The 24260-nt window shown below is 41.6% G+C and overlaps 2 protein-coding genes and 1 long non-coding RNA gene across 4 annotated transcripts in view; all 3 read right to left on the reverse strand.

Annotated features, from left to right (window-relative positions):
* The window catches only part of LOC132240925 (uncharacterized), a 220938-nt gene that overhangs the window by 23904 nt on the left and 172774 nt on the right, over nucleotides 1–24260 (reverse strand). The gene's annotated exons all lie outside the window — the stretch shown is intronic.
* Nucleotides 14502–24260, reverse strand: part of LOC132240922 (interferon-induced very large GTPase 1-like) — a 154424-nt gene continuing 144665 nt past the window's right edge. Inside the window, exon 4 of the mRNA XM_059708772.1 lies at nucleotides 14502–15722. The gene's annotated coding sequence lies outside the window, so the exon portion shown is untranslated. The remainder of the gene's footprint in view (nucleotides 15723–24260) is intronic.
* Nucleotides 14502–24260, reverse strand: part of LOC132240920 (interferon-induced very large GTPase 1-like) — a 60541-nt gene continuing 50782 nt past the window's right edge. For both annotated transcript variants that reach the window (XM_059708770.1, XM_059708769.1), the window contains exon 2: nucleotides 14502–23759. In XM_059708770.1, coding sequence (XP_059564753.1) covers nucleotides 16459–23757 — 7299 coding nt within the window. In that variant the 5' untranslated portion in view covers nucleotides 23758–23759 and the 3' untranslated portion in view covers nucleotides 14502–16458. The remainder of the gene's footprint in view (nucleotides 23760–24260) is intronic.

Below are 24260 nucleotides of genomic sequence, written 5' to 3' on the forward strand. Positions count from 1 at the left end.
GTGCACCAGGCTTCTATGCTATATAGTAAAAGGGTAATATGCAAACTGACCCTAACAGCAGAAAGACTGGGAATGACTGGTCACTATGACACACACTGACCACCAGGGGGCAGACGCTCAATGCAGGAGCTGCCCTCTGGTGGTCAGGGCGCTCTCACATGGGAGGTGCTCTGCTCAGCCACAAGCCAGGCTGATGGCTGCCAGTACAGCGGTGGTGGTGGGAGCCTCTCCTGCCTCCTCAGTAGCACTAAGGATGTCCAACTGCAGTTTAGGCCTGCTCCCCGCTGGCAAGTGGACATCCCCCAAGGGCTGCCTGGCTGCCAGAAGGATGTCTGATTGCCATCTTAGGCCCAATCCCCTAAGGAGCAGGCCTCAGCCAGCAGGTGGTCATCCCCCGAGGGGTCCCAGACTGCAAGAGGGCACAGGCCGGGCTGAGGGACCCCCGCCCCCCCGAGTGCACAAATTTTTGTGCACCGGGCCTCTAATCTATGTAATAAAAGGCCTGTAGCCATAATGCTGGAATGCCGGCATGACCAAACAACGGTCACCAGGAGGTGCATGGAGCACCTCTCGGTCCCTCCTCCTAGCCCACTCGCTGCTCACAGTGGCAGGGCAGGGCAGGGCTTGCAGCTCGCATAGCGTGACTTTTCGCACAGTGAGCTCACGCACGGTGGATCTGGGGTCCCGCCGGCAGTATGGGTCTGGGTCTTGCGCAATTTTGCACGCTGAGCCTCTAGTAACTCCATAAGAGCCAAACAATGGATTGAAACAGTGGATTTACTTTTACCTTACATGAGGAAGGCTGTCAGTAGAGCAGGCTTTGGGTAAAGATATATTTAGAATCCAGTTTTGAGCATGTCAAGCTTGAAGATTTAAGACATCCAAGTAGAGGTGCTAAGTAGGAATGTGTTTGATAGTTGGACAGAGGTGTGGGTGAGACATGTATTAGGGGTCAATGCCATGGGGACTGAAGACACGTTAAGAGAGAGAGTCTAGATATAGAAGGAAGTCCAAAGATTGGGCCTTTGGAGGACAATAGCATTGAGAGTTCTAATAGAAGGGGAAGAACCTACCGGTGTAGGAGGAAAAGCAAGAGTGCAGTATTCTCAATTCCAAGTGAAGAAAGTGTGTCATGGAGGAGAGAGTGGTAAATGATACTGGTAGTGAAACTGGACACAAAATGGGTCCAGGCTGCCCGTTACTACTTGAGCCCTTGAAGTATGATAGCATTGAGAGGGAGTTCTAATAGCAGAGGAAGGACCAGTAAAGCAGAGTGAAATAGGAAGTAAAGCAAGAATTAACTACTCTCAAATCCGAGTGAAGAAAGTGTTTTAGGGAGTAAAGAGTGATAACATGATGCTGGTAGGGCAAGCAAGATGATTGAGAAGAAAAAAATGGATTTAGTAAAGTAGAGGTCATTGGTAACTTCTATTTAGTTAACATCAGCTGCATTATCTATTTGAAACATCAAAACCAGCTTTGATTCCTTTTTTTCTTTTCAACTATCACCACTTCCACCTCCAATATCTAGTAAACCTGTCCTGTCAATTGTATTCCATAACCATATTCATCACCTGCACTGGGTAAATACCATTCTAGATACTTGTATAGAGAGATGAACAAGACTTGGACCCTCTTCTTCAAGAGCTTACAGTTGAGAATGTGGTACAGGCATAACTACCTTTCAATATAGTAGCAATGGTAATGTTAATAATTATTAGAATTTCTTCTATTAATAAGACTTTTTCTGCTGCTGTTGCTGCTACTCCTAGCACTCGCTAACATATTAGAACACATACTTTATGCCAGGCATATATATATGATTATCTCAAGTAATCGCTACACTTTTATGAGGTGACATCATCTTGTAGAGAAAAAAATGAAGGAGAGAGAGATTAAGTAACCCATCTGTGGTCATACTGCAGGTAAATGGTGGAAGCTCTATGCAAAATCAAGTAGTCTAACTTTCAAATTTGTGTTCTTCACCACGACTGCAAGCTGGCTTGCTCTAACTTACAAAACTTTACTTATATCTACTAACTTATTCCCTCACTTTAAATTGCCTTTGCCTTCTTGCTTCCTCTTTTTATTTTTTTTAACTTTTTCTATTGATTAAGGTATTCCATATGTGTTCTTATCACCCCATTGCCACCCCCCCCCCACTCATGTCCACATCCCCCTGTTGTCTGTATCCATTGGGTGGCTTATATGCAAGCATACAAGTCCTTTGGTTGATGTCTCCCCCTTACCCCCACCCTCCCCTACATTCCCTCTGAGATTTGACGGTTTGATTGATGCTTCTCTGGCTGCTTCCTCTTTTTAATGTTTACTGGAAGAAGTTTCCTAATAAATCCCTTGTGAATCTAAGTCTTAGACCTGCTTCTGAGGAACCTAAGACATATTCTTCCATACTGCTAAAGAATTGTGATTAAAAAAAAAGAATTGTGATAGTGACATTTGTACATCTTTGATTGATTAATTAGTGTTTGAAATAGCTGTGACTACTGATGAAGAACCAAGGGCCTCAATATCTTGAGATGCATTTTGAGCTATAAGTTAAAATCACATTTATTTTGTTCTTAACTGTGATTTGCCAAAAAGTCCTTGTTGAATACTCCTGTCAGTGAAACCCAGATGAGACTATCTGAGCTTATCAATGTGGTTATAATGAAATGTTACTCAAAAGCAAAGGAATAAGGAAGTTGGGTGAGGAAGTATAACATAATAACTTAGAGTATATGTATTCAGTATATGGTACTAAATGCTTCTATATAGCAATTCATTTATTTTCCCCAACAATAGCATGAGAGACAGGGCACTTGAGTAGAGAGAGATTAAATTACATGCCCAAGGTTTCTCAGGCACTACTACTACTGCAAAGACAGCAGATTAGTAATTATCATGACAGTGTCAGTGATAGTATACAAGTTTTCCTTTATTCCTTATCCACTTACATAGCACAGCACTACAGTAAATGGCTGAATTGGTTTCTGAGATCTTAGTGAAGGGCTAGAATGATTAAGGAGAATTACAATTTTGAGGAAATGGGGAAAATGGTATGTTTCATATGTCTTTCCGCATAGTCCAATGGAAGAGCATACCAAACTTAAGGGGGTCATCTTTAAACACACCGTGTTGTAGTCAGCTCAGGCTGCCATAACATAATACCATAAGCTAGGTGTCTTAGACAATAGAAACTTATTTCTCATAGTTTTGGAGCATCTAAGATCAAGATGCTGGCTGATTCAGTTCCTGGTGAGGGCTTTCAACCTGGCTTGCAGATAGCTAGCTACCTTCTTGCTGTGAGCTTTCATGGTCTTCCCTTGGGTACTTGATCCCATCATGAGAACCCTGCCCTCCTGAACTCATCTCACTCTGATTATTGTGGGGACACAAACATTTAATCCATAACACACCCATTCCCTGGACTTTCTCATATTTGGCCGGGAGGGGGGTGCGGGGGGGAGAGATCGATCTACTTCAAAACTTCTCAGTGCAGGCAGACCACTTGTAGTAAGGCTACCACTAACCCATTGCAACTGCTGCCTCTAATGAAGTCACACCAGAAGGAAGAAGGATTACTAAATTAGACCAGATTTTGCTGAATGGAAATAGTATGACAATGCTGGTTCCTGGAGAAGAAGAATCTGAATGGATTCCCTTAATTTATGCTAGTTTCTGTTTTGTCTTATAATGACAACAAAATATATATTTTTAAACCTTTCAAGCCTAGCCGGGGTGGCTCAGTGATTAAGCATCGACCCAAGAGCCAAGAGGTTGCCTGTTGATTACCGGTCAGGAAACATGCCAGGGTTGTGGGCTGAATCCCCAGTAGGGGATGTGCAGGAGGCAGCTGATTAATGATGGTTCCCTCTCTCATCCATGTTTCTTTTCCTCTATCCCTCTCCCTTCCTCTCTCTAGAAAAGAAAACAATAACACACCATTCCATGTCTGGATTATATGAAGCTAAATTTCTCATTAAAGGGGAATGCTTTGAAGAGGCAATGTATAGGCCAGTGATGGCAAACCTATGACATGTGTGTCAGAGGTGACACACAAACTCATTTTTTTGGTTGATTTTTCTTTGTTAAATGGCATTTAAATATATAAAATAAATATCAAAAATATAACTCTTTGTTTTAGTATGGTTGCAAATATCAAAAAATTCCTATATGTGACACGGCACCAGAGTTAAGTTAGGGTTTTTCAAAATGCTGACATGCCAAGCTCAAAAGGTTCGCCATCACTGGTATAGGCTATCTTTGTAAATTAATCATGGAAAAAAAAGAACAGTTATTGAAGATGAAAATAAAGGTTTTTTGGTTAAAATAAAAACACGGCAGTGCAAGTTTTCATCTTCCTTTAAGAAACTTACATCTTATTCATGATGTTTGATTTTGTCTTAGAATCCATCACCCTTCTTGCCCCATATCTAAAGGCCTTCTGATTCCTTCTTTCCCACTGCATTTGGGATCTTTTGCTTAATGTACTTTGGAAATCCCCCAAATCTATGGATGTGGTAACCCCAATTCCTGTTTTTATGTCCCCTACTTTCAATGATATTTTTAGAGTCCCAATCCATTGACCTTGCCTCTACTGACCTGCAAGTCTGACCGCCTCTAATCCTGTGAGCTACACCTGGACCCAGTGCCTCCTACTCATGGTGATCCTGTGATTCTCCTTCCTACTAATGCCTACTCCTACTAATGGCTTCTCCCTCAGTGACCCCAATCAAATGATATTGTAATCAGCTTAATCTTGATCCCTCTTTGATGGCAGAAAACCCAGTTCCTACCTACTCTGTCCTCTGTTTCCATTTATTTCGTGTCAGTTTTTTTTCTTTTTTTTCTTTATTGCTTAAAGTATTACGAAGGGTATTACATATGTGTCCATTTTATCCCCCTGCCCTAGACAGTCCCCTAGCCTCCCCTATCCCCCAGTGTCTTATGTCCATTGGTTATGCTTATATGCAATAATACAAGTCCTTTAGTTGATCTCTTACCCCCCTACCTCCTGCCCCCCAACCCTCCCCTGCCTTCCCGCTGCAGTTTGACAATCTGTTTGAGGCAGCTCTGCCTCTGTATCTATTATTGTTCAAAAATTTATAATGGTCTCTATTTTTCATGAATGAGTGAGATCATGTGGTATTTTTCCTTCATTGACTGGCTTATTTCACTTAGCATAATGCTCTCCAGTTCCATCCATGACGTTGCAAATGGTAAGAGTTCCTTCCTTTTTAGAGCAGCATAGTATTCCATCATGTAGATGTACCACAGTTTTCTAATCCATTCATCTACTGATGGGCACTTAGGCTGTTTCCAGATCTTAGCTATGGTTAATTGTGCTGCTATGAACATAGGGGTGCATATATCCTTTCTGATTGGTGTTTCTGGTTTCCTGGGATATATTCCTAGAAGTGGGATCACAGGGTCAAATGGGAGTTCCATTTTCAGTTTTTTAAGGAAACTCCATACTGTCTTCCATAGTGGCTGCACCAGTCTGCATTCCCACCAGCAGTGCACAAGTGTTCCTTTTTCTCCACATCCTCTCCAGCACTTGTCATTTGTTGATTTGTTGATAATAGCCAGTCTGACAGGTGTGAGATGGCACCTCATTGTTGTTTTGATTTGCATCTCTCGGATGATTAGTGACTTTGAGCATGTTTTCATATGTCTCTTGGCTTTCTGAATGTCCTCTTTTGAAAGGTGTCTATTTAGGTCCTTTGCCCATTTTATTTATTTATTTATTTATTTATTTATTTATTTATTTATTTATTTTTTTATTGCTTAAAGTATTACAAAGGGTATTACATATGTATCCATTTTATCCCCCCGCCCTAGACAGTCCCCTAGCCTCCCCTATCCCCCAGTGTCTTATGTCCATTGGTTATGCTTATATGCATGCATACAAGTCCTTTAGTTGATCTCTTACCCCCCTACCTCCTGCCCCCCAACCCTCCCCTGCCTTCCTGCTGCATTTTGACAATCTGTTTGAGGCAGCTCTGCCTCTGTATCTATTATTGTTCAAAAGTTTATAATGGTCTCTATTGTCCATGAATGAGTGAGATCATGTGGTATTTTTCCTTTATTGACTGGCTTATTTCACTTAGCATAATGCTCTCCAGTTCCATCCATGCCATTTCAAATGGTAAGAGTTCCTTCCTTTTTAGAGCAGCATAGTATTCCATCGTGTAGATGTACCACAGTTTTCTAATCCATTCATCTACTGATGGGCACTTAGGCTGTTTCCAGATCTTAGCTATGGTGAATTGTGCTGCTATGAACATAGGGGTGCATATATCCTTTCTGATTGGTGTTTCTGGTTTCTTGGGATATATTCCTAGAAGTGGGATCACAGGGTCAAATGGGAGTTCCATTTTCAGTTTTTTAAGGAAACTCCATACTGTCTTCCATAGTGGCTGCACCAGTCTGCATTCCCACCAGCAGTGCACAAGTGTTCCTTTTTCTCCACATCCTCTCCAGCACTTGTCGTTTGTTGATTTGTTGATGATAGCCAGTCTGACAGGTGTGAGATGGTACCTCATTGCTGTTTTGATTTGCATCTCTCGGATGATTAGTGACTTTGAGCATGTTTTCATATGTCTCTTGGCTTTCTGGATGTCCTCTTTTGAAAGGTGTCTATTTAGGTCCTTTGCCCATTTTTTGATTGGATCGTTTATCTTCCTTTTGTTAAGTTGTATGAGTTCCCTATAAATTTTGGAGATTAGGCCCTTATCAGATATGACATTGGCAACTATGTTTTCCCACGCAGTGGATTTTGTTGTGGTTTTGTTGATGGTTTCTTTTGCTGTGCAGAAGCTTTTTATTTTGATGTAGTCCCATTTGTTCATTTTTTCTTTAGTTTCAAGTGCCCTAGGAGCTGTATCAGTGAAGAAATTGCTTCGGCATATGTCTGAGATTTTGTTGCCTTTGGATTCTTCTAGAAATTTTATGGTTTCCCGTCGTACATTTAAGTCCTTTATCCATTTTGAGTTTATTTTTGTGTATGGCATACGTTGGTGGTCTAGTTTCATTTTCTTGCATATATCCGTCCAATTTTCCCAACACCATTTATTGAAGAGACTATCTTGGCTCCATTGTATGTTCTTGCCTCCTTTGTCAAATATTAATTGAGCATATTGGTTCGGGCCGATTTCTGGGCTCTCTAGTCTATTCCATTGATCTATATGCCTGTTCTTGTGCCAGTACCAGGCAGTTTTGAGAACAGTGGCTTTGTAATACAACTTGATATCTGGTATTGAGATCCTACCTACTTTGTTTTTTCAGGATTGCTGCAGCTATTCGGGGTCTTTTTTTATTCCAGATGAATTTTTGGAGAGTTCGTTCTAGATCTGTGAAGTATGCCGTTGGTATTTTAATGGGAAGTGTGTTGAATTTATAGATTGCTTTGGGTAGTATGGACATTTTAATGATGTTGATTCTACCAATCCATGAACACGGTATGTTCTTCCATCTGTTTATGTCTTCCTCTATCTCTTTTTTCAACGTCCTGTAGTTTTCTGAGTAGAGGTCTTTTACCTCTTTAGTTAAGTTTATTCCTAGGTAACTTAATGTTTTTGGTGCGATGGTAAACGGGATTGTTTTTATAATCTCTCTTTCTGAAAGTTCACTATTGGTGTATAGAAATGCCTCAGATTTCTTGGGGTTAATTTTGTATCCTGCTACATTGCCAAATTCATGTATTAAGTCTAATAGCTTTTTGATGGAGTCTCTAGGGTTTTGTATGTATAATATCATGTCGTCTGCAAGTAAGGACAGTTTTACTTCTTCTTTTCCAATTTGGATGCCTTTTATTTCTTCTTCTTGCCGAATTGCAATGGCTAACACTTCCAGTACTATGTTGAACAGGAGTGGTGAGAGTGGGCATCCCTGTCTTGTTCCTGTTCTTAGGGGAAATGGTGTTAGTTTTTGTCCATTGAGTATGATGTTGGCTGTGGGCCTGCCATATATGGCTTTTATTATGTTGAGGTATGATCCTTCTACTCCCACCTTGCTGAGAGTTTTTATCAAAAATGGGTGTTGAATTTTGTCAAATGCTTTTTCTGCATCAATTGATATGACTATGTGGTTTTTTTCTTTCAATTTGTTTATGTGATGTATCACGTTTATTGATTTGCGGATATTGTACCATCCTTGCATCCCTGGGATAAATCCTACTTGGTCATGGTGTATGATCTTTCTGATGTACTGCTGGATCCGATTTGCTAAGATTTTGTTGAGGATTTTGGCATCAATGTTCATGAGGGATATTGGCCTGTAATTCTCTTTCATTGTGTTGTCTTTACCTGGTTTTGGTATTAGGGTGATGCTGGCTTCATAGAATGAGCTTGGAAGTGTTCCTTCCTCTTGAATTTTTTGTAGTAGTCTGAGGAGGATAGGTTTTAGTTCTTCCTTGAATGTTTGGTAAAACTCCCCTGTGAAGCCGTCTGGTCCTGGGCTTTTGTTTGATGGAAGCTTTTTGATGACTGCTTCAATTTCTTCCATAGTTATTGGCCTGTTGAGATTTTTAGATTCTTCCTGATTGAGTTTTGGAATGTTGTATTTTTCTAGGAATTTGTCCATTTCTTCCAGGTTGTCTAGTTTGTTGGAGTAGAGCTGTCCATAGTATTTTTTAACTATCATTTGTATTTCTGTGGGGTCTGTTGTTATTTCGCCTCTATCGTTTCTGATTTTGTTTATTTGGGTCCTCTCTCTTTGCTTCTTGGTGAGTCTGGCTAGAGGCTTGTCAATCTTGTTTATCCTTTCAAAGAACCAGTTCTTGGTTTCACTGATTTTCTGTATTGTTTTTTGGGGTCTCTATGTCATTTATTTCTGCTCTAATCTTTATTATCTCCTTCCTTCTGCTCACTCTGGGGTTTTCTTGTTGCTCTCTTTCTAATTCTTTGAGTTGTAGAGTTAGATGATCTACTACCATTTTTTCTTGTTTTTGAGATAGGCCTGTAGAGCTATAAACTTCCCTCTCAGGACTGCTTTCATTGTGTCCCATAGGTTTTGGATTGTTGTGTTTTCATTGTCATTAGTTTCCAGGATGTTTTGAATTTCTTCTTTGATTTTATTGGTAACCCAATCAATATTTAATAGCATGCTATTCAGCTTCCAGGTGTTTGAGTATTTTGGGTTGTTTTTATTGTAGTTTATTTCTAATATTATGCCATCGTGGTCTGCGAAGATGCTTTTTATGATTTCAATCTTCTTGAATTTGGGGATACTTTGCTTGTGACCCAATATATAGTCTATTTTTGAATATGTCTTATGAGCACATGAGTAGAATGTATATTCCGTGGCATTGGGGTGAAGTGTTCTGAAGATGTCTATTAAGTCCATCTGATCTAGTGAGTCATTTAGGATTGCTGTATCTTTGCTGATTGTTTGTCTAGAGGATTTATCCAGTGCTGTCAGTGGTGTATTAAAGTCCCCTACTATGATTGTATTGTTGTCGATCTCTCCTTTGATATCTTCCAGGATTTTTTTTATGAATTTGGGTGCTCCTGCATTGGGTGCATATATGTTTATCAGGGTTATGTCTTCTTGTTGTATTGATCCCTTTAGTATTATGAAATGGCCTTCCTTATGTCTTGTTATGGCCTTCACTTTGAGGTCTATTTTGTCCGATATAAGTATTGCTACCCCAGCTTTCTTTTCCTTTCCATTTGCCTGAAAGATATTTTTCCATCCTTTCACTTTCAGTCTGTGTGAGTCCCTTCTAATGAGGTGGGTTTCTTGTAGACAGCAGATGTATGGGTCATGTTTTTTTATCCATTCAGCCACTCGATGTCTTTTGTTTGGAGCATTTAGTCCGTTTACGTTTAAAGTTATTATTGACAGGTACTTTTTTGTAGCCATTTCTTTTTTGTGTGGCTGTTTTCTTCCTGAGCTTTTTATTTCTTATTTTTATACCAGTCCCTTTAGCATTCCTTGCATTGCTGGCTTGGTGGTGACAAACTCCCTTAGCCTTTTTTTGTCTGTGAAGCTTCCTATTTCCCCTTCAAGTTTGAATGATAGCCTTGCTGGATAGAGTATTCTTGGATTCAGTCCTTTGCTTTGCATCACTTTGTAAATCTCTGTCCATTCTTTTCTGGCCTGATATGTTTCTGTTGAGATATCATTTGACAATCTAATGGGAGATCCCTTGTATGTAAATTTCTGTCTCTCTCTTGCAGCCTGTAAGATTCTCTCTTTGTCCTGAGCATTTGCCATGGTAATTATGATGTGTCTTGGTGTGGGTCTTTTCGGGTTCACCTTGTTTGGGACTCTCTGGGCTTGTGTGACTTTTTTCTTCCCCACCTCAGGGAAGTTTTCTGATATTATTTCTTCTAATAGGTTTTCTAATCCTTGTTCATCCTTCTGTTGTTCTGGTACCCCTATTATTCGTATGTTGTTTCGTTTCATGTTGTCCCAAAGCTCCCTTAGGCTCTCCTCCTGTCTTTTAATTTTTTTCTCCAATTGCAGTACATTTTGGGTGTGTTTTGCTTCCTTGTCTTCTAATTCACTAATTCGGTCCTCCGCTTCTCCTAGTCTACTGTTGATACTTTCAATGGAGTTTTTCATTGCAGCTATATCACTCTTCATTTATTCTTGGGTCTTACTTAAGTTGTTGATTTTTTCATCTGTTTCTTCTAGCTTCTTCCATATGTTATCAATTTTTTCATCTGTTTCTTCTTGCTTCTTGCAGAGGTTGTCAATTTTTTCCTCCATCCAGTTTATGCACTCTAGGACCCTTATTCTGAATTCTTTTTCTGTCATGTTGCATGCCTCTGTATTACTTAGCTGCTTTTCTGGAGAGTCCTCCTTCTCTTTCCTTTGGGGGTTTGTCTACCCATGTTTGATCTCACTGACATATCTAGACGTTGAGTCATTCAGTGGTTGCTCCCTTGGTGGCAGTGACTTCTTGGTCTGTGGTTGCTCCTCGGGCGGTTGCGGTAGCAGCTGCTCTTCAGTTGGCAGCAGCTCCTCTGGTGGGTGCTGTTCACAGCTGTGGTGGCTCTTCTGGCTGGTGGGGCGAGGTTTCACGTACAGCTGCTGTTCCTCAGCAGAGGATGTGGTGCTCAGGAGGTTGCTGTTGCTTGGATCTGCTGCGTTGATTTAAAGGCACAAAATACAACACAACAAGGCACCACATACCAGGCACTATACACAAATATATTCACGATATTAATAACCCCAAATAAAGGTGACCACCCGAATTAAGAGAATTAGGGGATAAGGAAGAAGGAAGAGAAAAAGATAAAAGAGAAAAAAGAAAAGAAAAGTAGGGACCAAAAAAAAGGAGTGCAAAAATGAAATTGGGAAAAAGGAGGGGGGAAAATAAAAGCAAGAAAAGAAAAGAAAAGAAAGAAAGAAAAAAAGAGCGAAAAGAGAGAATGAAGTGGAAGGGGGGAAGAGACTTTTTATATGAGGAGAATACTCCTATAGAACAGCCATTAATCCCAACAAATTCCAGCAACAGCTCCCTGGAGATGAATGCAAACTAGAAACAACCAATAATATAACGATGAAAATAGAATGGAGAACACTAATCCCAAAATAAAATAAAGAGGAAATAAAATGGCACTTTAAAAAATGGTAAAATGGTAGCAGTAATAATACTGGTTAAAAATAAGAAGGTAGTAATTAAAAGGGTAAAATCAGGTGATGGAAAAAGAAGAAAAAAAAAAGAAAAGAAAAAAAAGAAGAAGAGAAAAAAAAATTGGTTTCTTAGTTAAAAGGTGAAAAAAGAAAGAAAAAAAAATGGCAGTAGTGAAGGTCCTTCGGTTTTTCTATTCTTCAGTGTGGCTCGCCTTAGACCTGCCAGGTATTCAGGAGAGTGTTGAGTTTCCTTGCGATACACTGTTCCTCTGTGTTGTAAACCACAGTCCTTATTTTAAAGCAGGCCGCATTTTTCCCCCAGACTGCCTTATTTTGTGTTTAGCAAAGAGTCAGTTCGTGGGTCAGCCTCTGGGTGGCAGTGTTCTGGGGTTGGCCTCTGAGGCTATAGGGCCTCTCTTTCCAGTGGAAGTTCACTGCCCAGAGCTGGCTGCGTAATAGTTAGTTACCGGCGCTGTGTTGTTGCTGGGATTGAAAATCCCTCTATAGGCCAGACCCTGTTAACTCCCAGGGACTGATCAGGTTATTTTAATCCTTGATCTCGTACAGGGTGGAATCTGGGTGTGGCTGTGCTCCTTGCCTGGGGGCTGGGGGGAGGAGTCTCACTCTCCGGAGAGAATGGCTGCCCCAGTCCTGGGCTCAGGGGTGTCTCAGCACTCAATTCGCTGCCACCTCTTCCGGCCCCCCTTCTCTCCTCAGTCTCTCCCCAGATTCCACTCCTCCACACACTCTCCCTCTCTTCAGCACAGGTGAGTGTCTGTATCCGAAATGTCCCATGAACAGGATTCAGTGAAAACAAACAAACAAACGCCGGCCGCGGAAACGGGGAAGGCTTGGTTTCTGTAAGCTTCTTCTCTTACCGGGACTGCATGGTCTGGTCAGCTCTTCAGGCTGCCCCCTTTAGGCTCAGTCCTCTGTGATCACAGAACCCAGCTCTCAATTTCCCTGGCGGCGCCAGGAATCCCGCGGTTCTCCTTTCCCCCGTCAGGGGCTGTGCCTGTCCCAAGGGACGCGGCTGTCTGCCATGCGGTCTCCCTCCGACCCTCTGGACTCAGAGGTCTGGCAAACTTTCCTGCCCAAATCCCTGTTTTTTTTTTACCTTTCCAGGGGAGTTCTGCTCTTCCCGGCTGCAAACCGTCTCACCAGCCAGTTTGGGGTGGATGTTATTAGTTTCAGCTGCTCACTCCATTTGCTCTGGGACACGACCTCAGGTTTTTTTTTTTTTTTTTTTTTTTTAAATCTCTTAAGCACAGCAGCACAGCCTCTGAATCTAAAATGTGTGTGTGTGTGTGTGTTTGTGTGTGTGTGTAAAAGACATTTAGCTACAAATTGGAGGTGGCAGGAAGAGTGGGGTGGGAGCCAAGTGGTCACATTTTGGGCCTCTTCTCTCTCTCTTTGCCCTCCTGGGCCTAGACCAGCTGTGGGCAAACTACGGCCTGCGAGCCGGATCCAGCCCGTTTGAAATTTATAAAACTAAAAAAAAAAAAGACCGTACCCTTTTATGTAATGATGTTTACTTTGAATTTATATTAGTTCACACAAATATTAGTTCACACAACCACTCCATCCATGCTTTTGTTCCGGCCCTCCAGTCCAGTTTAAGAACCCAGTGTGGCCCTCGAGTCAAAAAGTTTGCTCACCCCTGGCCTAGACTGTAACCTCCATCTGGAGGTGCACCTTTGCTGGGACAATTTTGACTGCAGGTGAAGGAGCTGCCCACAGATTTAGTGTTCACCTTGAATAGGTGCTTCTAGTTCTTTTGTATCTCCTCAGGGTTCAGCTTGAGGACATTGACAATCTGCTGTGCACCCTGGAGGCTGTCGGGAGAGGTTAGAGGGGCTGCAGACTGGGGTCAGGCATGTCCCGGGGCATCAGCTGCTGCCCAGCTGGCTGCTCACTTTTGCTTCTGGGCTTTTACAAAGGCCCTGCTCACCACCTTGTGCCCCCATCACAGTGGTCTGGGTCAGGTATGTGGCTCATCCTTACAGGGAAATCCCTGATGGCAGCACCACCTAGCATTTTTCTGCATGAAGACCAGGTGGTTCCACGCAGAACAGAGGCAACCTGGGGTTTCCTTAGGTGTGTGTGACCAGAGGTTTTGAGAGGTGATGGATGGAAACCCAGGCATGAGTTGGAGACATATGGTGACCACTCTGCCTCAGAGGCACAGGCTCTGGCCTAAAACTTATTTAATAATCACACTGCTTAAATGTCTGAGGAATTTATCAAAGGTGATTTTTATTTATAGACAACAATTTTAGATTGAAAATCAAAGTTAATGTATGGCACATGATACCTCTTAAAGACCATTCTAGATTCATTAAACAAATAACAAAAGCATTCAGCAAATGTTAACTGAACATTGCAGTTTTAGGGGGTGCAGTCTTGTGAGAGCCATGCTCCAGGGTGTGCAAGGGATTCTGTTTCTGTTACCATTTGAATATGATCATATTAGGAGGTTGTCCCAAGTGGATTCCGGGAAAGGATCTGGGGTGTTTATTTAAGGCGTCCCTTTTGATAAATTTTAACCTTGCAGGTGTTGGGACATTTAAGTACTTGCTAGCGAAGAGGCTGCTATATGCAAGCAGGACCAAGGGGAGGCCTAGAACCAAAGGACCAGAAGCTTTAATTTTAATTTTAAGCATATGCAAATGGACTTAATTAACTGCCAGAGGAATCACACCACATGAAACATATGCAGTTGCAAATCACAGAGCCCTTTATTACTTTCAAAAGTTTTTGATGCTGCAGGTACAGGCTTGATGGGGTCTCAGTGGTGCTGTTCTCTGGGGCCCTGCAGCTGGTCTGGTCTGGTCTGGATGCAGGGGGCCGGAGTTCCTCACCTGAGAGCTCCGTGCGCGCCTCCATAGGGAGGTACTAGCCGGTTTTATTTTGTGTTTGTTTTTTTGTCTTCTGGCAGGGAGAGGAGCATGGAGCTTCGAGGACCATGGAGCTTCACTTGCCGGACTGACAAAGGGACTTGTCTTTGTGGCTGTCTCGACAGGTGAGCATTGTTGGCTGGCCAGGATCCATTTTTAAAGCCTGTTCGTACCCGCAGCAGTTTAGGTGGCTATCAATGAATTACATCCATGCACACGTTAATCTTAAACAAGGTCAGGGGCTGTTTGTGGTTATTTAGGGAGAGTACATTATTTACACTTAAGGTTATCTTAGCAAGTCACTCTGAGTCAGTAATCGAAGTTCAAATCCTTATTTATGGGGTACACACACTTCCGGGCAGTGGGGAATGTGTCCTTAATATCACACTTTAAGTTTCAAGAAAGTTAATTTAAACATTTTAAAACCTTTTTATCATTTTTAGACATTTTAAAAGCATTTTTAAACATTTCTATATGTTACTATAATAGAGGTCCTTCCAACTCTTACTGAGACTGTTTTCCAGAGAACAAAAGGGAAACTATACTGCTCTAGGACACCTGTTTCCTTTATAATTTTTCTGTCCAAGCATTTCTTTTGGAGACATGGGTCATTTGACCTCAAACTGAGAGTATGCTTGAGGTTCTTTGGAGGTTCAAAGTGGAATCAGCACTATCTCCCAGCTCTGAAGATGCAAGGTTTTGACTGCTGTTCATTGTCTGTTTACAGTGGCTATGGAGGCATAGAGAGTGCCTATATAGGGAAGACATGGATGCTCTTATGTCCAACGTGAAGACATTTTTTTGTATCAAGATTATTTTAAGTCAGTAGCTTTGAGAGCCAGCATAAGTCAGTGTTTCAGAAGGTGTAGGTTTGCAGATTGGTGATTTATTTCCCCTCTCAGACTCTTGGTTACCATCAGAGAACTTTTCATTTGTATTCTGATCATGATCCTTTGACTCATACAGTGCGAAAAGTCACAAAGGTGCCTATTTTGGAGATAAGCATTTCCTTACATTTTAGTATATAAAAGAATATCTTATTGAAATAATCAGAATCTAAAAACTATATATTCTTTGCTATTTTATTCTTAAAGGAATCGTTTTTACAATTATTAATGGCATAATGAAATCTGACTTTTGTTGACAGCTGTGAATAAAGAAATCCTTCTCACCTGCTCATAAACCTTGTTCCAAAAGCCAGTTCTTCTTAAGCTTTTACAAATACAAGGCTTTGAATACCTAAGCTCTTATGAACCTTTAGAAGTTTTATTTAAGCGTGGCACAGGGAATTGCCAAGGTGCCAGAGAAGATGAGGGTGTTACTTACATGAGAAAAACAATAATTTAATTTCTATTGCCTATATTTGCTTAATAATGTTTCCTGAATTGATACAGGCTCAGTCAAGTCTGTGTTATTATTTCCCAGAAGAGAATATGTCTAAATATCACTATGCTTGGGAATCATCTTCCCATCAATATTTTTGCATTCAAGGGTTAACTTTTTCTCAAGATTTCAGAGGCAATTTGTAGCATTCAGCCAAGAACTGTACATTCATTTGAAATGTTCATATAGTTAATCTATAGAAATTTATAGCTGTCTATAATGATTTTGATTTCACTCCATGAAAACAACTTTCTCTGAGATTGCATATAATATTATATATTTTAAAATAAAAAGCATTCAGAATAATAGCTTAAAATATGAAGTAGGAATTTTAAATAGATATTATTTGATTTTGTTGTATTTTAATATAGTTTAGCAATTTGTTTTTCAACCAGACGGAATTGAGATAAAGAAAAAGGAAGTCCTTTCAACAGGAAATCTTTAACTTTTGAAATGTTAATTGATTTATATTTAGCCATTTCATTTGAAAAATGGAAAAAAAGTTTCCCATTGTGAGGAGTAGGTATTTTTGGATTGTTCAGGTACTGTGACTCTTGTTCAGATTCTGGTACTCTTTTGTGGGCATTGAGTATTATTGCTTTTCCAAGTCATCAAGCACATTTTGCTTTGTGATATTGGTCCATGCATGAGGGATTTCACCCCAACCTGTAAATTTTTTCTGATATTTTTCTTCTAGCTCCTTTCTGAAGTGACAGACAAACCATTTCCAGTATGGCTGGGTGGATGTGTTTGGGGTGATGCTCCATGTGGCATATTCCCCTCCTGCCTGTCGATAGGTCTTAAATGGGATGGACGTGGGATCACCAAATATTGGTCTAAATGAATTGTCACTTGCTACTGAACTAGTACAGATATTAAGGCACAACTGTTCTGTTTTGCAATATTGCCATCCATTGACAGCGTTAGGACGGTGGAAAGGAACACTGTGATCTCCGTCATGGTTAGGGATTGTGTTTGTACAGATTGCTCTACAGAAAGGACACTGTTTCCAGCAGCCACAGAGATGTTCAGAGAGCATGTTCTGAATGTCAGAAACCATGTCTTCCACAGGCTTACTCAAACACTCCTGTTCCACTTTGATCATTGCGGGATCCAAAGCTTCACTCATGGCTTCTTTGAGAAACTCAATATCTTTAATCTCCTGGTGTTCAATGCTCACCAAGTCTTTTCGGGGAAAGTTCAGCTTACTCCCCAGGTGATCACAAAACAAATCCAACCACCCAGACACAGTGCTGCTTTTATCTTTGGCTATTGCTGTGGATTCATGAATAGCTGAGAGGATGGCATTCTTGATGTCATCTACACTTATTTTTAAAACAGTCTTTATTTTATTACTTCTTTGTTCTGAACAATAACTTTCAATATGTCGTTGAATATAATTCCTAAAAAATGATTCAGGATTATGAATGTACTCCCAGTAATCATCAAAATTTTCATTTTCTGCCAGGGAGACAAGAACGTGCTTCTCCAGGTTAGCCCTGTTTCCACTGAATGCTGGGCAGGTAGCTCGCATGTCCCCAGCAATTTTAGGGGCCATTTTCCCCCAAATCGTGTCGGAGACGGCAGGAGTTAGTTTGTGCCATAGAAAATCAACAAACGTTTTGACTGAGGTTGCTCCTTGACAAGAGATCTTAAAGCTCATGAAGAAATCATCTTTCTTGCTTTCCAAATAATTTACAGGGTCATTTGCTCTTTTGAATGCCCTATGCATCTCCTTAAAATTCTCAGATGCTCTTTGGAATAAACACAAAGATAAGTCAATTTTGTACTTTCTTGTAAATGTGTATCTTTCTTCAGTGGGTGCAGATTTCACCTCCTCTTCTATTATTTTCAGTATTTCATGAAAATAACTTGGATTGTAATCACGCTGTAGCCTTTGGAGTTTTTTAATAGTTTCAGTGTATCTTGAAAGAATGCGGTCAGTAGTCCTATTTATGGACTCTTTATCATGTACTTCTAAGTTCCTTGTAAATACGTACAACCTTTTGCTCATTTTGACATGTTTTTCATAATTGATTTCAAACTCCTTTCTAGACTTTTCCTTCAGTATATTCACCATGTCTGTCTCCTTTTTAAAATAGTCCAAAAGGATGTTTTCAGAATGCACATCAATGTTAGGCTCTGTGACTGTAGGGGCAGTTGAGGACACATCACAGACCCATTTTTTCCAAAGTTGATTGAATTTGACATGCAGCTCTTCCTGACTCAATTCTTTATCCTTTACAGTTAAAGCCAATTCTCGGCTTCTTTCCAATAATTCCTTTTCATAACCTGACTTTTTGTTATCTAGTATTTCTTGATTCTTTTTGTAACTGATATGTCCCTTGGCTTTATTTTTGCTCTCAAAAATAAGTGCCTCTTTAAGATTTATTAATTTATTTTCAAAACTTGCTTTCCACTGAATCATTATTTCACTCTCTGGGTCTTCATTAAAATATTGGTCAAGTTCTTGCTGGATGGCTTTATATTTTTCTGTAACTGGAGCCTCAAGTGTGCTTAATGTCAGTTCCTGGATTTTCCCATTCATTATCTGGTTGATGATCTGGTTCTGCAAGTCTAGCACATAACTCCTTAGCTCCCAGGTCCAGGAATTATACATAGTTTCCAATTTGCTCATGGCCATGACCTCTTGGGTGTTCCTGAAACTGAAAATAAAGTTCTCATTCACTAGGGCTCTCCACAAATCTTGAACTCGCAATTTCACATCTGAGATCTTCATGATGCTTCCCCTCAACTCCTGTTTGGCAGCCATCAGAATTCTGCTTTTCAGATCCTGGACATTGTGGCTGTAGCGAGGATTGGGAGGGGCCATTGGGGGATTGCCATCCCAGAGGTGAGCAAAGTAGAAGACATCAGTATTGACATCAAATTTAATGATATCACCAAAGCGGGTTACATCTGAGCACTGTTCTTGCTCAGCTGCTGTTGCTGCCATTTCATCTAGTCTCTGCTCTAACCGCCTCCTTCCTTCCATAGTTTGATCTTTAGCTGTGACTTCCCCCACATTCTGATGAATAAAAAGGCAACTTGGGGATATTTTTACTTGTTTCATCCTCATAAACGCCTGAACAACTATTTGTAGGATATCTTGCATTTCTGATGGATTTTCCCCAAAAATATTGATCAGAGTCAAGTTTCCAAGTCCAATGACAAAGGTTGCCAACTCATTGTCACGATTTTTGGATTTGTTACTGAGTTCTGGGGCCCGAAGGCCTTCTGTGTCCACAACAAGCACAAAGTCAAAGCCCAGTTCCTCTGTGAAAGTCTCCTCGACCTTCAGGAGCTGCATGTAGGCCCCCCGAGTACACCTCCCAGCACTGACGGTGAACTGCAGCCCAAAAAGTGCATTCAGCAGAGTGGACTTCCCTGAGCTCTGTAGGCCAAGGACAGAGAGAACAAACAGCCGTTTGTTTCCAAGTTTCTCAGAGACCTTGTCAAAAAGAGCTGCCACCCACTTTAGAGGCACATATGAAACATCCCCATCCATCAGCTCAATGGGAACACCAGATATCATCAGATCTGCAGCAATCTGGGGAAGGGAGAGATAAAGGGTATTTTTAGTGGGGGAAGCTTCTTCCAGAGCTTCATAGATCTGGCCAACCTCTCTGAGAAGTTGCTCAATTCCCAATGTACAGTCACTAATCTCTGTGGAGATAGCTTCTATCTCTTTTTGCCAATGTTGGAGGTCAGTGCTCTTTGGTGCCTTTTGCTTTTCTGTTTGTATCAGAGACCACAAATCGTTTTTCTTTTCATTCAGTTTTTCCAAGTGTCCTGAAGTCAGGTTGTCCAAAAACACACTCAGCCATTGCAAAAAGTAGTGTGTGGGTGGAGTTTCTGAAAGATTTTGGAGAATTTCAAGGACAGAATGCATCAAGTCATTGAGAGGAAAGGCTCTGGTCAACTGTTGATTCCGTATTCTTTGTTTTTCTGTCTCAATCTCACTCTTATGTTGTTCAATGCTTCGATTCCCTTTGTCTCTTAGATGATAGAGTTCTTTGTCCTTTTTACACCAACGATGCCACAGGTGTCCCTGAAGGGGCAGTAAGTTTTCCTTCACCTTAGATATATTTAATTCTCTCAGTAGAGCTATCAGGACCTCTGCCTTTTCTTTGGCTTCCTTGCAGTCTCCCTGGTCTCCATCAATAAGGAATCCTTGCTTGTGAGCAAATGGGATACAGTCCTCTAAGCTGAGAGCAGTTTTTGAGAGCTCCAGCAAATGTCTGATTGCAGTAGCAAGCTCCTCTGTTAATTCTGCTTCATTTCTGTTCCTGAGACCAATAGTCACTGTTTGTTTAGATTTATTGGTCATGTTATTTTCTTTATTTTCAAGTAAACATATCAGAGGTCTTGGTGACTGCCTCAGATCACGAACAATTTTTCTGTTTTCTTCATTGTCGTCAGAAGTTGACATGAGGACAACAATGAGAGAAGAGACCTCCTGCAGAAAGGTAAGTTGCTTCTTATGTTCCTTTGCATCTCCATGGAGATTGGTGAAGGTCACACAGTTGTCAAATCTGTCCTCATCATCCCCTCCAGGGCAGAACCAGCAGATTTCCACCACTCCCCCCATCAAGAGACAGTCTTTGGTGCTTCCTCTGCAATGTCGGTGGAAAAAGACATCATGTTTACGTTTACTGAGAAGACAGTTCATGATCTGAGATTTGGAAGCTGAGAAGCTATTTCCAACTCTTATAAAGGACACAATGGGGGTCGAGACATGACACATCTGCTTATTCTTGTAATTGATCTTCTCCTCTTTTGGTGATTTCCTTGCTTCCTGCCAGCTCCTTCTAATTTGACTGAGAGACCAGAAAGAGAATTCAATTTGAGAACTGCAGGGATTAGGTATGAGAAGAGGGAGTGCAAACTGGCAAATGGAAAGTTTGGAAAAAATATACTGTCTGGCAAAATCATCTGCACACTGAAGAATTGCCATCTGAACATCCATAGGGTGAATATGGGGCCTAGGATTAGTATCTGAAGGATTAGTATCTGAAGGATTAGTATCACTGTCTTCAAACAAGTCTTCATATGAATCAAAAGCCTCATTTTCTTGATTTGAGGCACCTGGATAGACTTGATTCTGTGTGTTTTCGTCATTTCTGAAGACCAGGTATCTCAGCCCATAATCCAGCACTTGTAGCTTCTGAAGGAAATATAAGGGAAGCTCCCTTTCAGAGCTTGGCTGCGTGTTGTATACAGAAATCTTGTTGATCAGATGGAAGTTAGCTCTGCTCATCCCTTTTGGGTAGTAATGTTCTAGCCCTAGACACTGAAGTAATTTTAGGAAGGCTGTATGTTCTATACCTTCCCATTTTCTATTTCTGTTATGATGTGGATCGTGGGATTGTTTCTTTTCATGGAAAATACTTTCTAAGTTTTTTGTTATCTCATCCATTTTCAATGGAGAAAGGGTGGCTTCATAATTACCATCAATGAGCAATCTCATGTCTTTCTCTAGGTTTTCCCAATCCTGATCTGCTCCAGGTTTGGAGAGGACATGGACAACTTCTTTTGACAAAAATTGGCCCATGAGTCGCCATATTAATGCCAAGCGTTGTGTTTTCTCCTCAGGAGTGACAGCCATGACTCCAGCGGTAGCTGTCAGACCTGTGAGCACCAGGAATGCCTGAGCTCTGTACATGCAAATATTTTTGAGTTCCTGGTATTTATCTTGGGCAGTTTGCATTTCATGCAGTAGGAAGTCTAACTCCTCACACCCCAGGAGATACTGAAACGTACTGTGTACCACATGATAACCTGCACCAACTGCAATGGAAAGCAGCAAGAGCCTTGTGTCTGGCTGCTCTGTTTCTTGGAGGTAATTCAAGAAGCAGCCAAGACACAAACTGACCTCGTAAGTGGCCTTTCTCTGAGCTTCTTCCACTGTTTCTGCAGACTCAGATTTGGCCATTGCTTCTTTGAGGTCATTGTGGGTTTTCTTTAAGATTTTAATTAATTCAGAAAATTGGGAGATGTTGATGTGCTCTTCTTCTGACTTTGATTGGAAGACCCACTGCATGATGGAACGAGCCTGAGGGAAGTTATTCACTCTGTAGATGTGAGGATACAACAGGCTGCGCAACTGAGATTTAATAAACGCAGTTTCATAAATGGAAGAATTTTTGCAAAAGTTGACAGTGTTTACCAGAAAATTCTGCAGACCCCAATCTGTGAGGCAAATATTAACCCAAGTGTCATAACTTTTTATTTGTTGACTCAACATTTGCATGAAATTTATCAGTTTTTTAAGCTGCTCTTCAGGATCAGATACCTCCCAGAATTTCACATCCTCTAGGAAAACCCTAGCCTCCTTCTCAACACTCACTAATTCTTCTCCATCCTGGATCTGGGCAGTGATGCCAGTCAGAGCAGTGTAGCTATCCTTCAGTAAGCTAGCTACCTGAAATGGATCCTTAAAATCACTTCTGTGGTTGGAGAGGATGATGTCCCAAACGGGCACCAGCTGAAGGCCCCGGTCAATGACACTCCAGGTTTGATTACTGGCAACTAGGCCAGCTTTCCACTGGAGAAAGCCATTTGCTTCTGGTGGGCCACCTGTCTGGGCCACAGATAATTGGACTTTGGTTTGGAGATTTTGCAAGGTTGTGCTTTGGGTGGCAGTTTCTGAATGAGAGCCTGACCCGTCCACACCTGCAGCAACTTTCACTCCAAAGCCACTGTAGCTGCCCCTTATGTAACCATTCAGGGCCTCTGCTGACTGCTGTTTAACTTCTGCCAGCTGCTCACTTCGGAAACCCTCTGATAGAGCTTTCCACCAGTAGATTCCTCCCAGGTGCAGAGGGCTCTGGTTGGCATGAGAGCCAAACCTGTGGAAGAAAGCTTCAGTACTGCGCCTCAGCACGGGGAGTCTATCTGTGTCTGCAGACTGACTCAGAAGTTCTTCAATGCATTTCAGTTCCTGGAGAGCAGCCTTGGAGAACTGGAGCTGATCCATGGGAAAGTGGCAGGAGGCAAGTGGGACATAGCTGAATTTGGTAGAGCAGAAATAGGAGTGCTCAGAATGTGATTGTTGGGTTTCCTTGGATTCTGAATGTTTGCTGTGGTCGATACCAGCTTCCATGCTAAATCCCCAACCTCTGCCCTTGGCTGAGGCAATTACACTGAAGCCCAGCTTCTCTGTCATCTGGGTGAACTGGGATTCTTCTTGAGAACATGTAAATTCCCTGGTTTCCATCCGAGTGCCATGTTCAGGGCCAGAGATTAAGAACTCCTTGGGCACATTGAGAAGCTCTTCTCTCTTCTGTATAAGCTCTTTTTGGTAGCTGGTTTTGTAAATTCCCTGCAGGGCCAGCCCTCCAGATGCCCATCTCACGAGATCTCTGTCTGGGAGGTTTTGCCTGTGAGACAGTGTGGCCTCCATGAGGTTGAGTTGTCCCTGCATGTGTTCCATCACTTCTCTTAAGGATTTTTCGGGGGGTGGCCAGTACTCTTTGGGAATCTCCATTGCCTGCCTCAGCTCTGCCTCTTTTTTCCTTACTTCCTGTTCTTGTCGTTGCCTCCCTTCTGATAGCAAGTCTCTTAGCTCCTGCAGTGCCTGTTCGGCCTTCTTCTGTTCTTCCTTTATCACTTTCACCTGAGACTCCTGTAACTTTGAAAGGCTATTTGAGTTAAGTAGCTTCTCCAGAGCCCTTTTCTCCCAGGAATGTTGTGCCTGGGATTTTAGCTTCTGGAGGTCTTTTTCTTCTATGTGTTGTAAGGCCTCTGCACAGGTCACACCCAGCTGTTCCTGCAGCTTTGGCAGCCAGTACTCAACTGACAGTCCTACTCCTCTCAGCATCTTTTGGAGATTTTGCCCACTTTTGCCTCTGACAAGGGGCTCATCAGATGTGGAGTCTGCTGTGTCCATCACTGTGGAAAGAAAAGACAATCAGTTAGCCTCTGTCATGAACTTAGGAAGTGTAAGCCATATCAAAATAAGGATGGGAGTACTAAAGGTGCAAGTCTCTTCCCTGGTAGTTGTGTTTAGTGTTTAGAACACTGGTCTGTACACCAAAGGGTCATAGGTTACTGAACAAGGGCTGTACCAAGATTTTATGTTCACTCCCTGCTCCCAGTTGGGGTGTGAGTGGGAGGATGTTTCTCACACTGATGTTTCTCTCTCTCTTTCTCTCCCATCCTTCCTCCTTTCCTTCCTGTCTCTCCCTCCCTCCCTCTCTCTCTTCCTCCCTTCCACTCTCCCTCTTTCCTTCCCTTTCACACTCTCAGAAAAGCAATGGAAATAATATCCTCAGGTGAGGATTAACAACAGCAGCAAAAAGATGCAAATCTTTAAGGCTTTCTCATCCTTTCATTTCATTGTTTTATAAAATATACTAGAGTGAAACTAGACCACTTTCTTAAACCATATAA

The sequence above is a fragment of the Myotis daubentonii genome, chromosome 9 (assembly GCF_963259705.1).
Source record: "Myotis daubentonii chromosome 9, mMyoDau2.1, whole genome shotgun sequence".
Taxonomy (NCBI): domain Eukaryota; kingdom Metazoa; phylum Chordata; class Mammalia; order Chiroptera; family Vespertilionidae; genus Myotis; species Myotis daubentonii.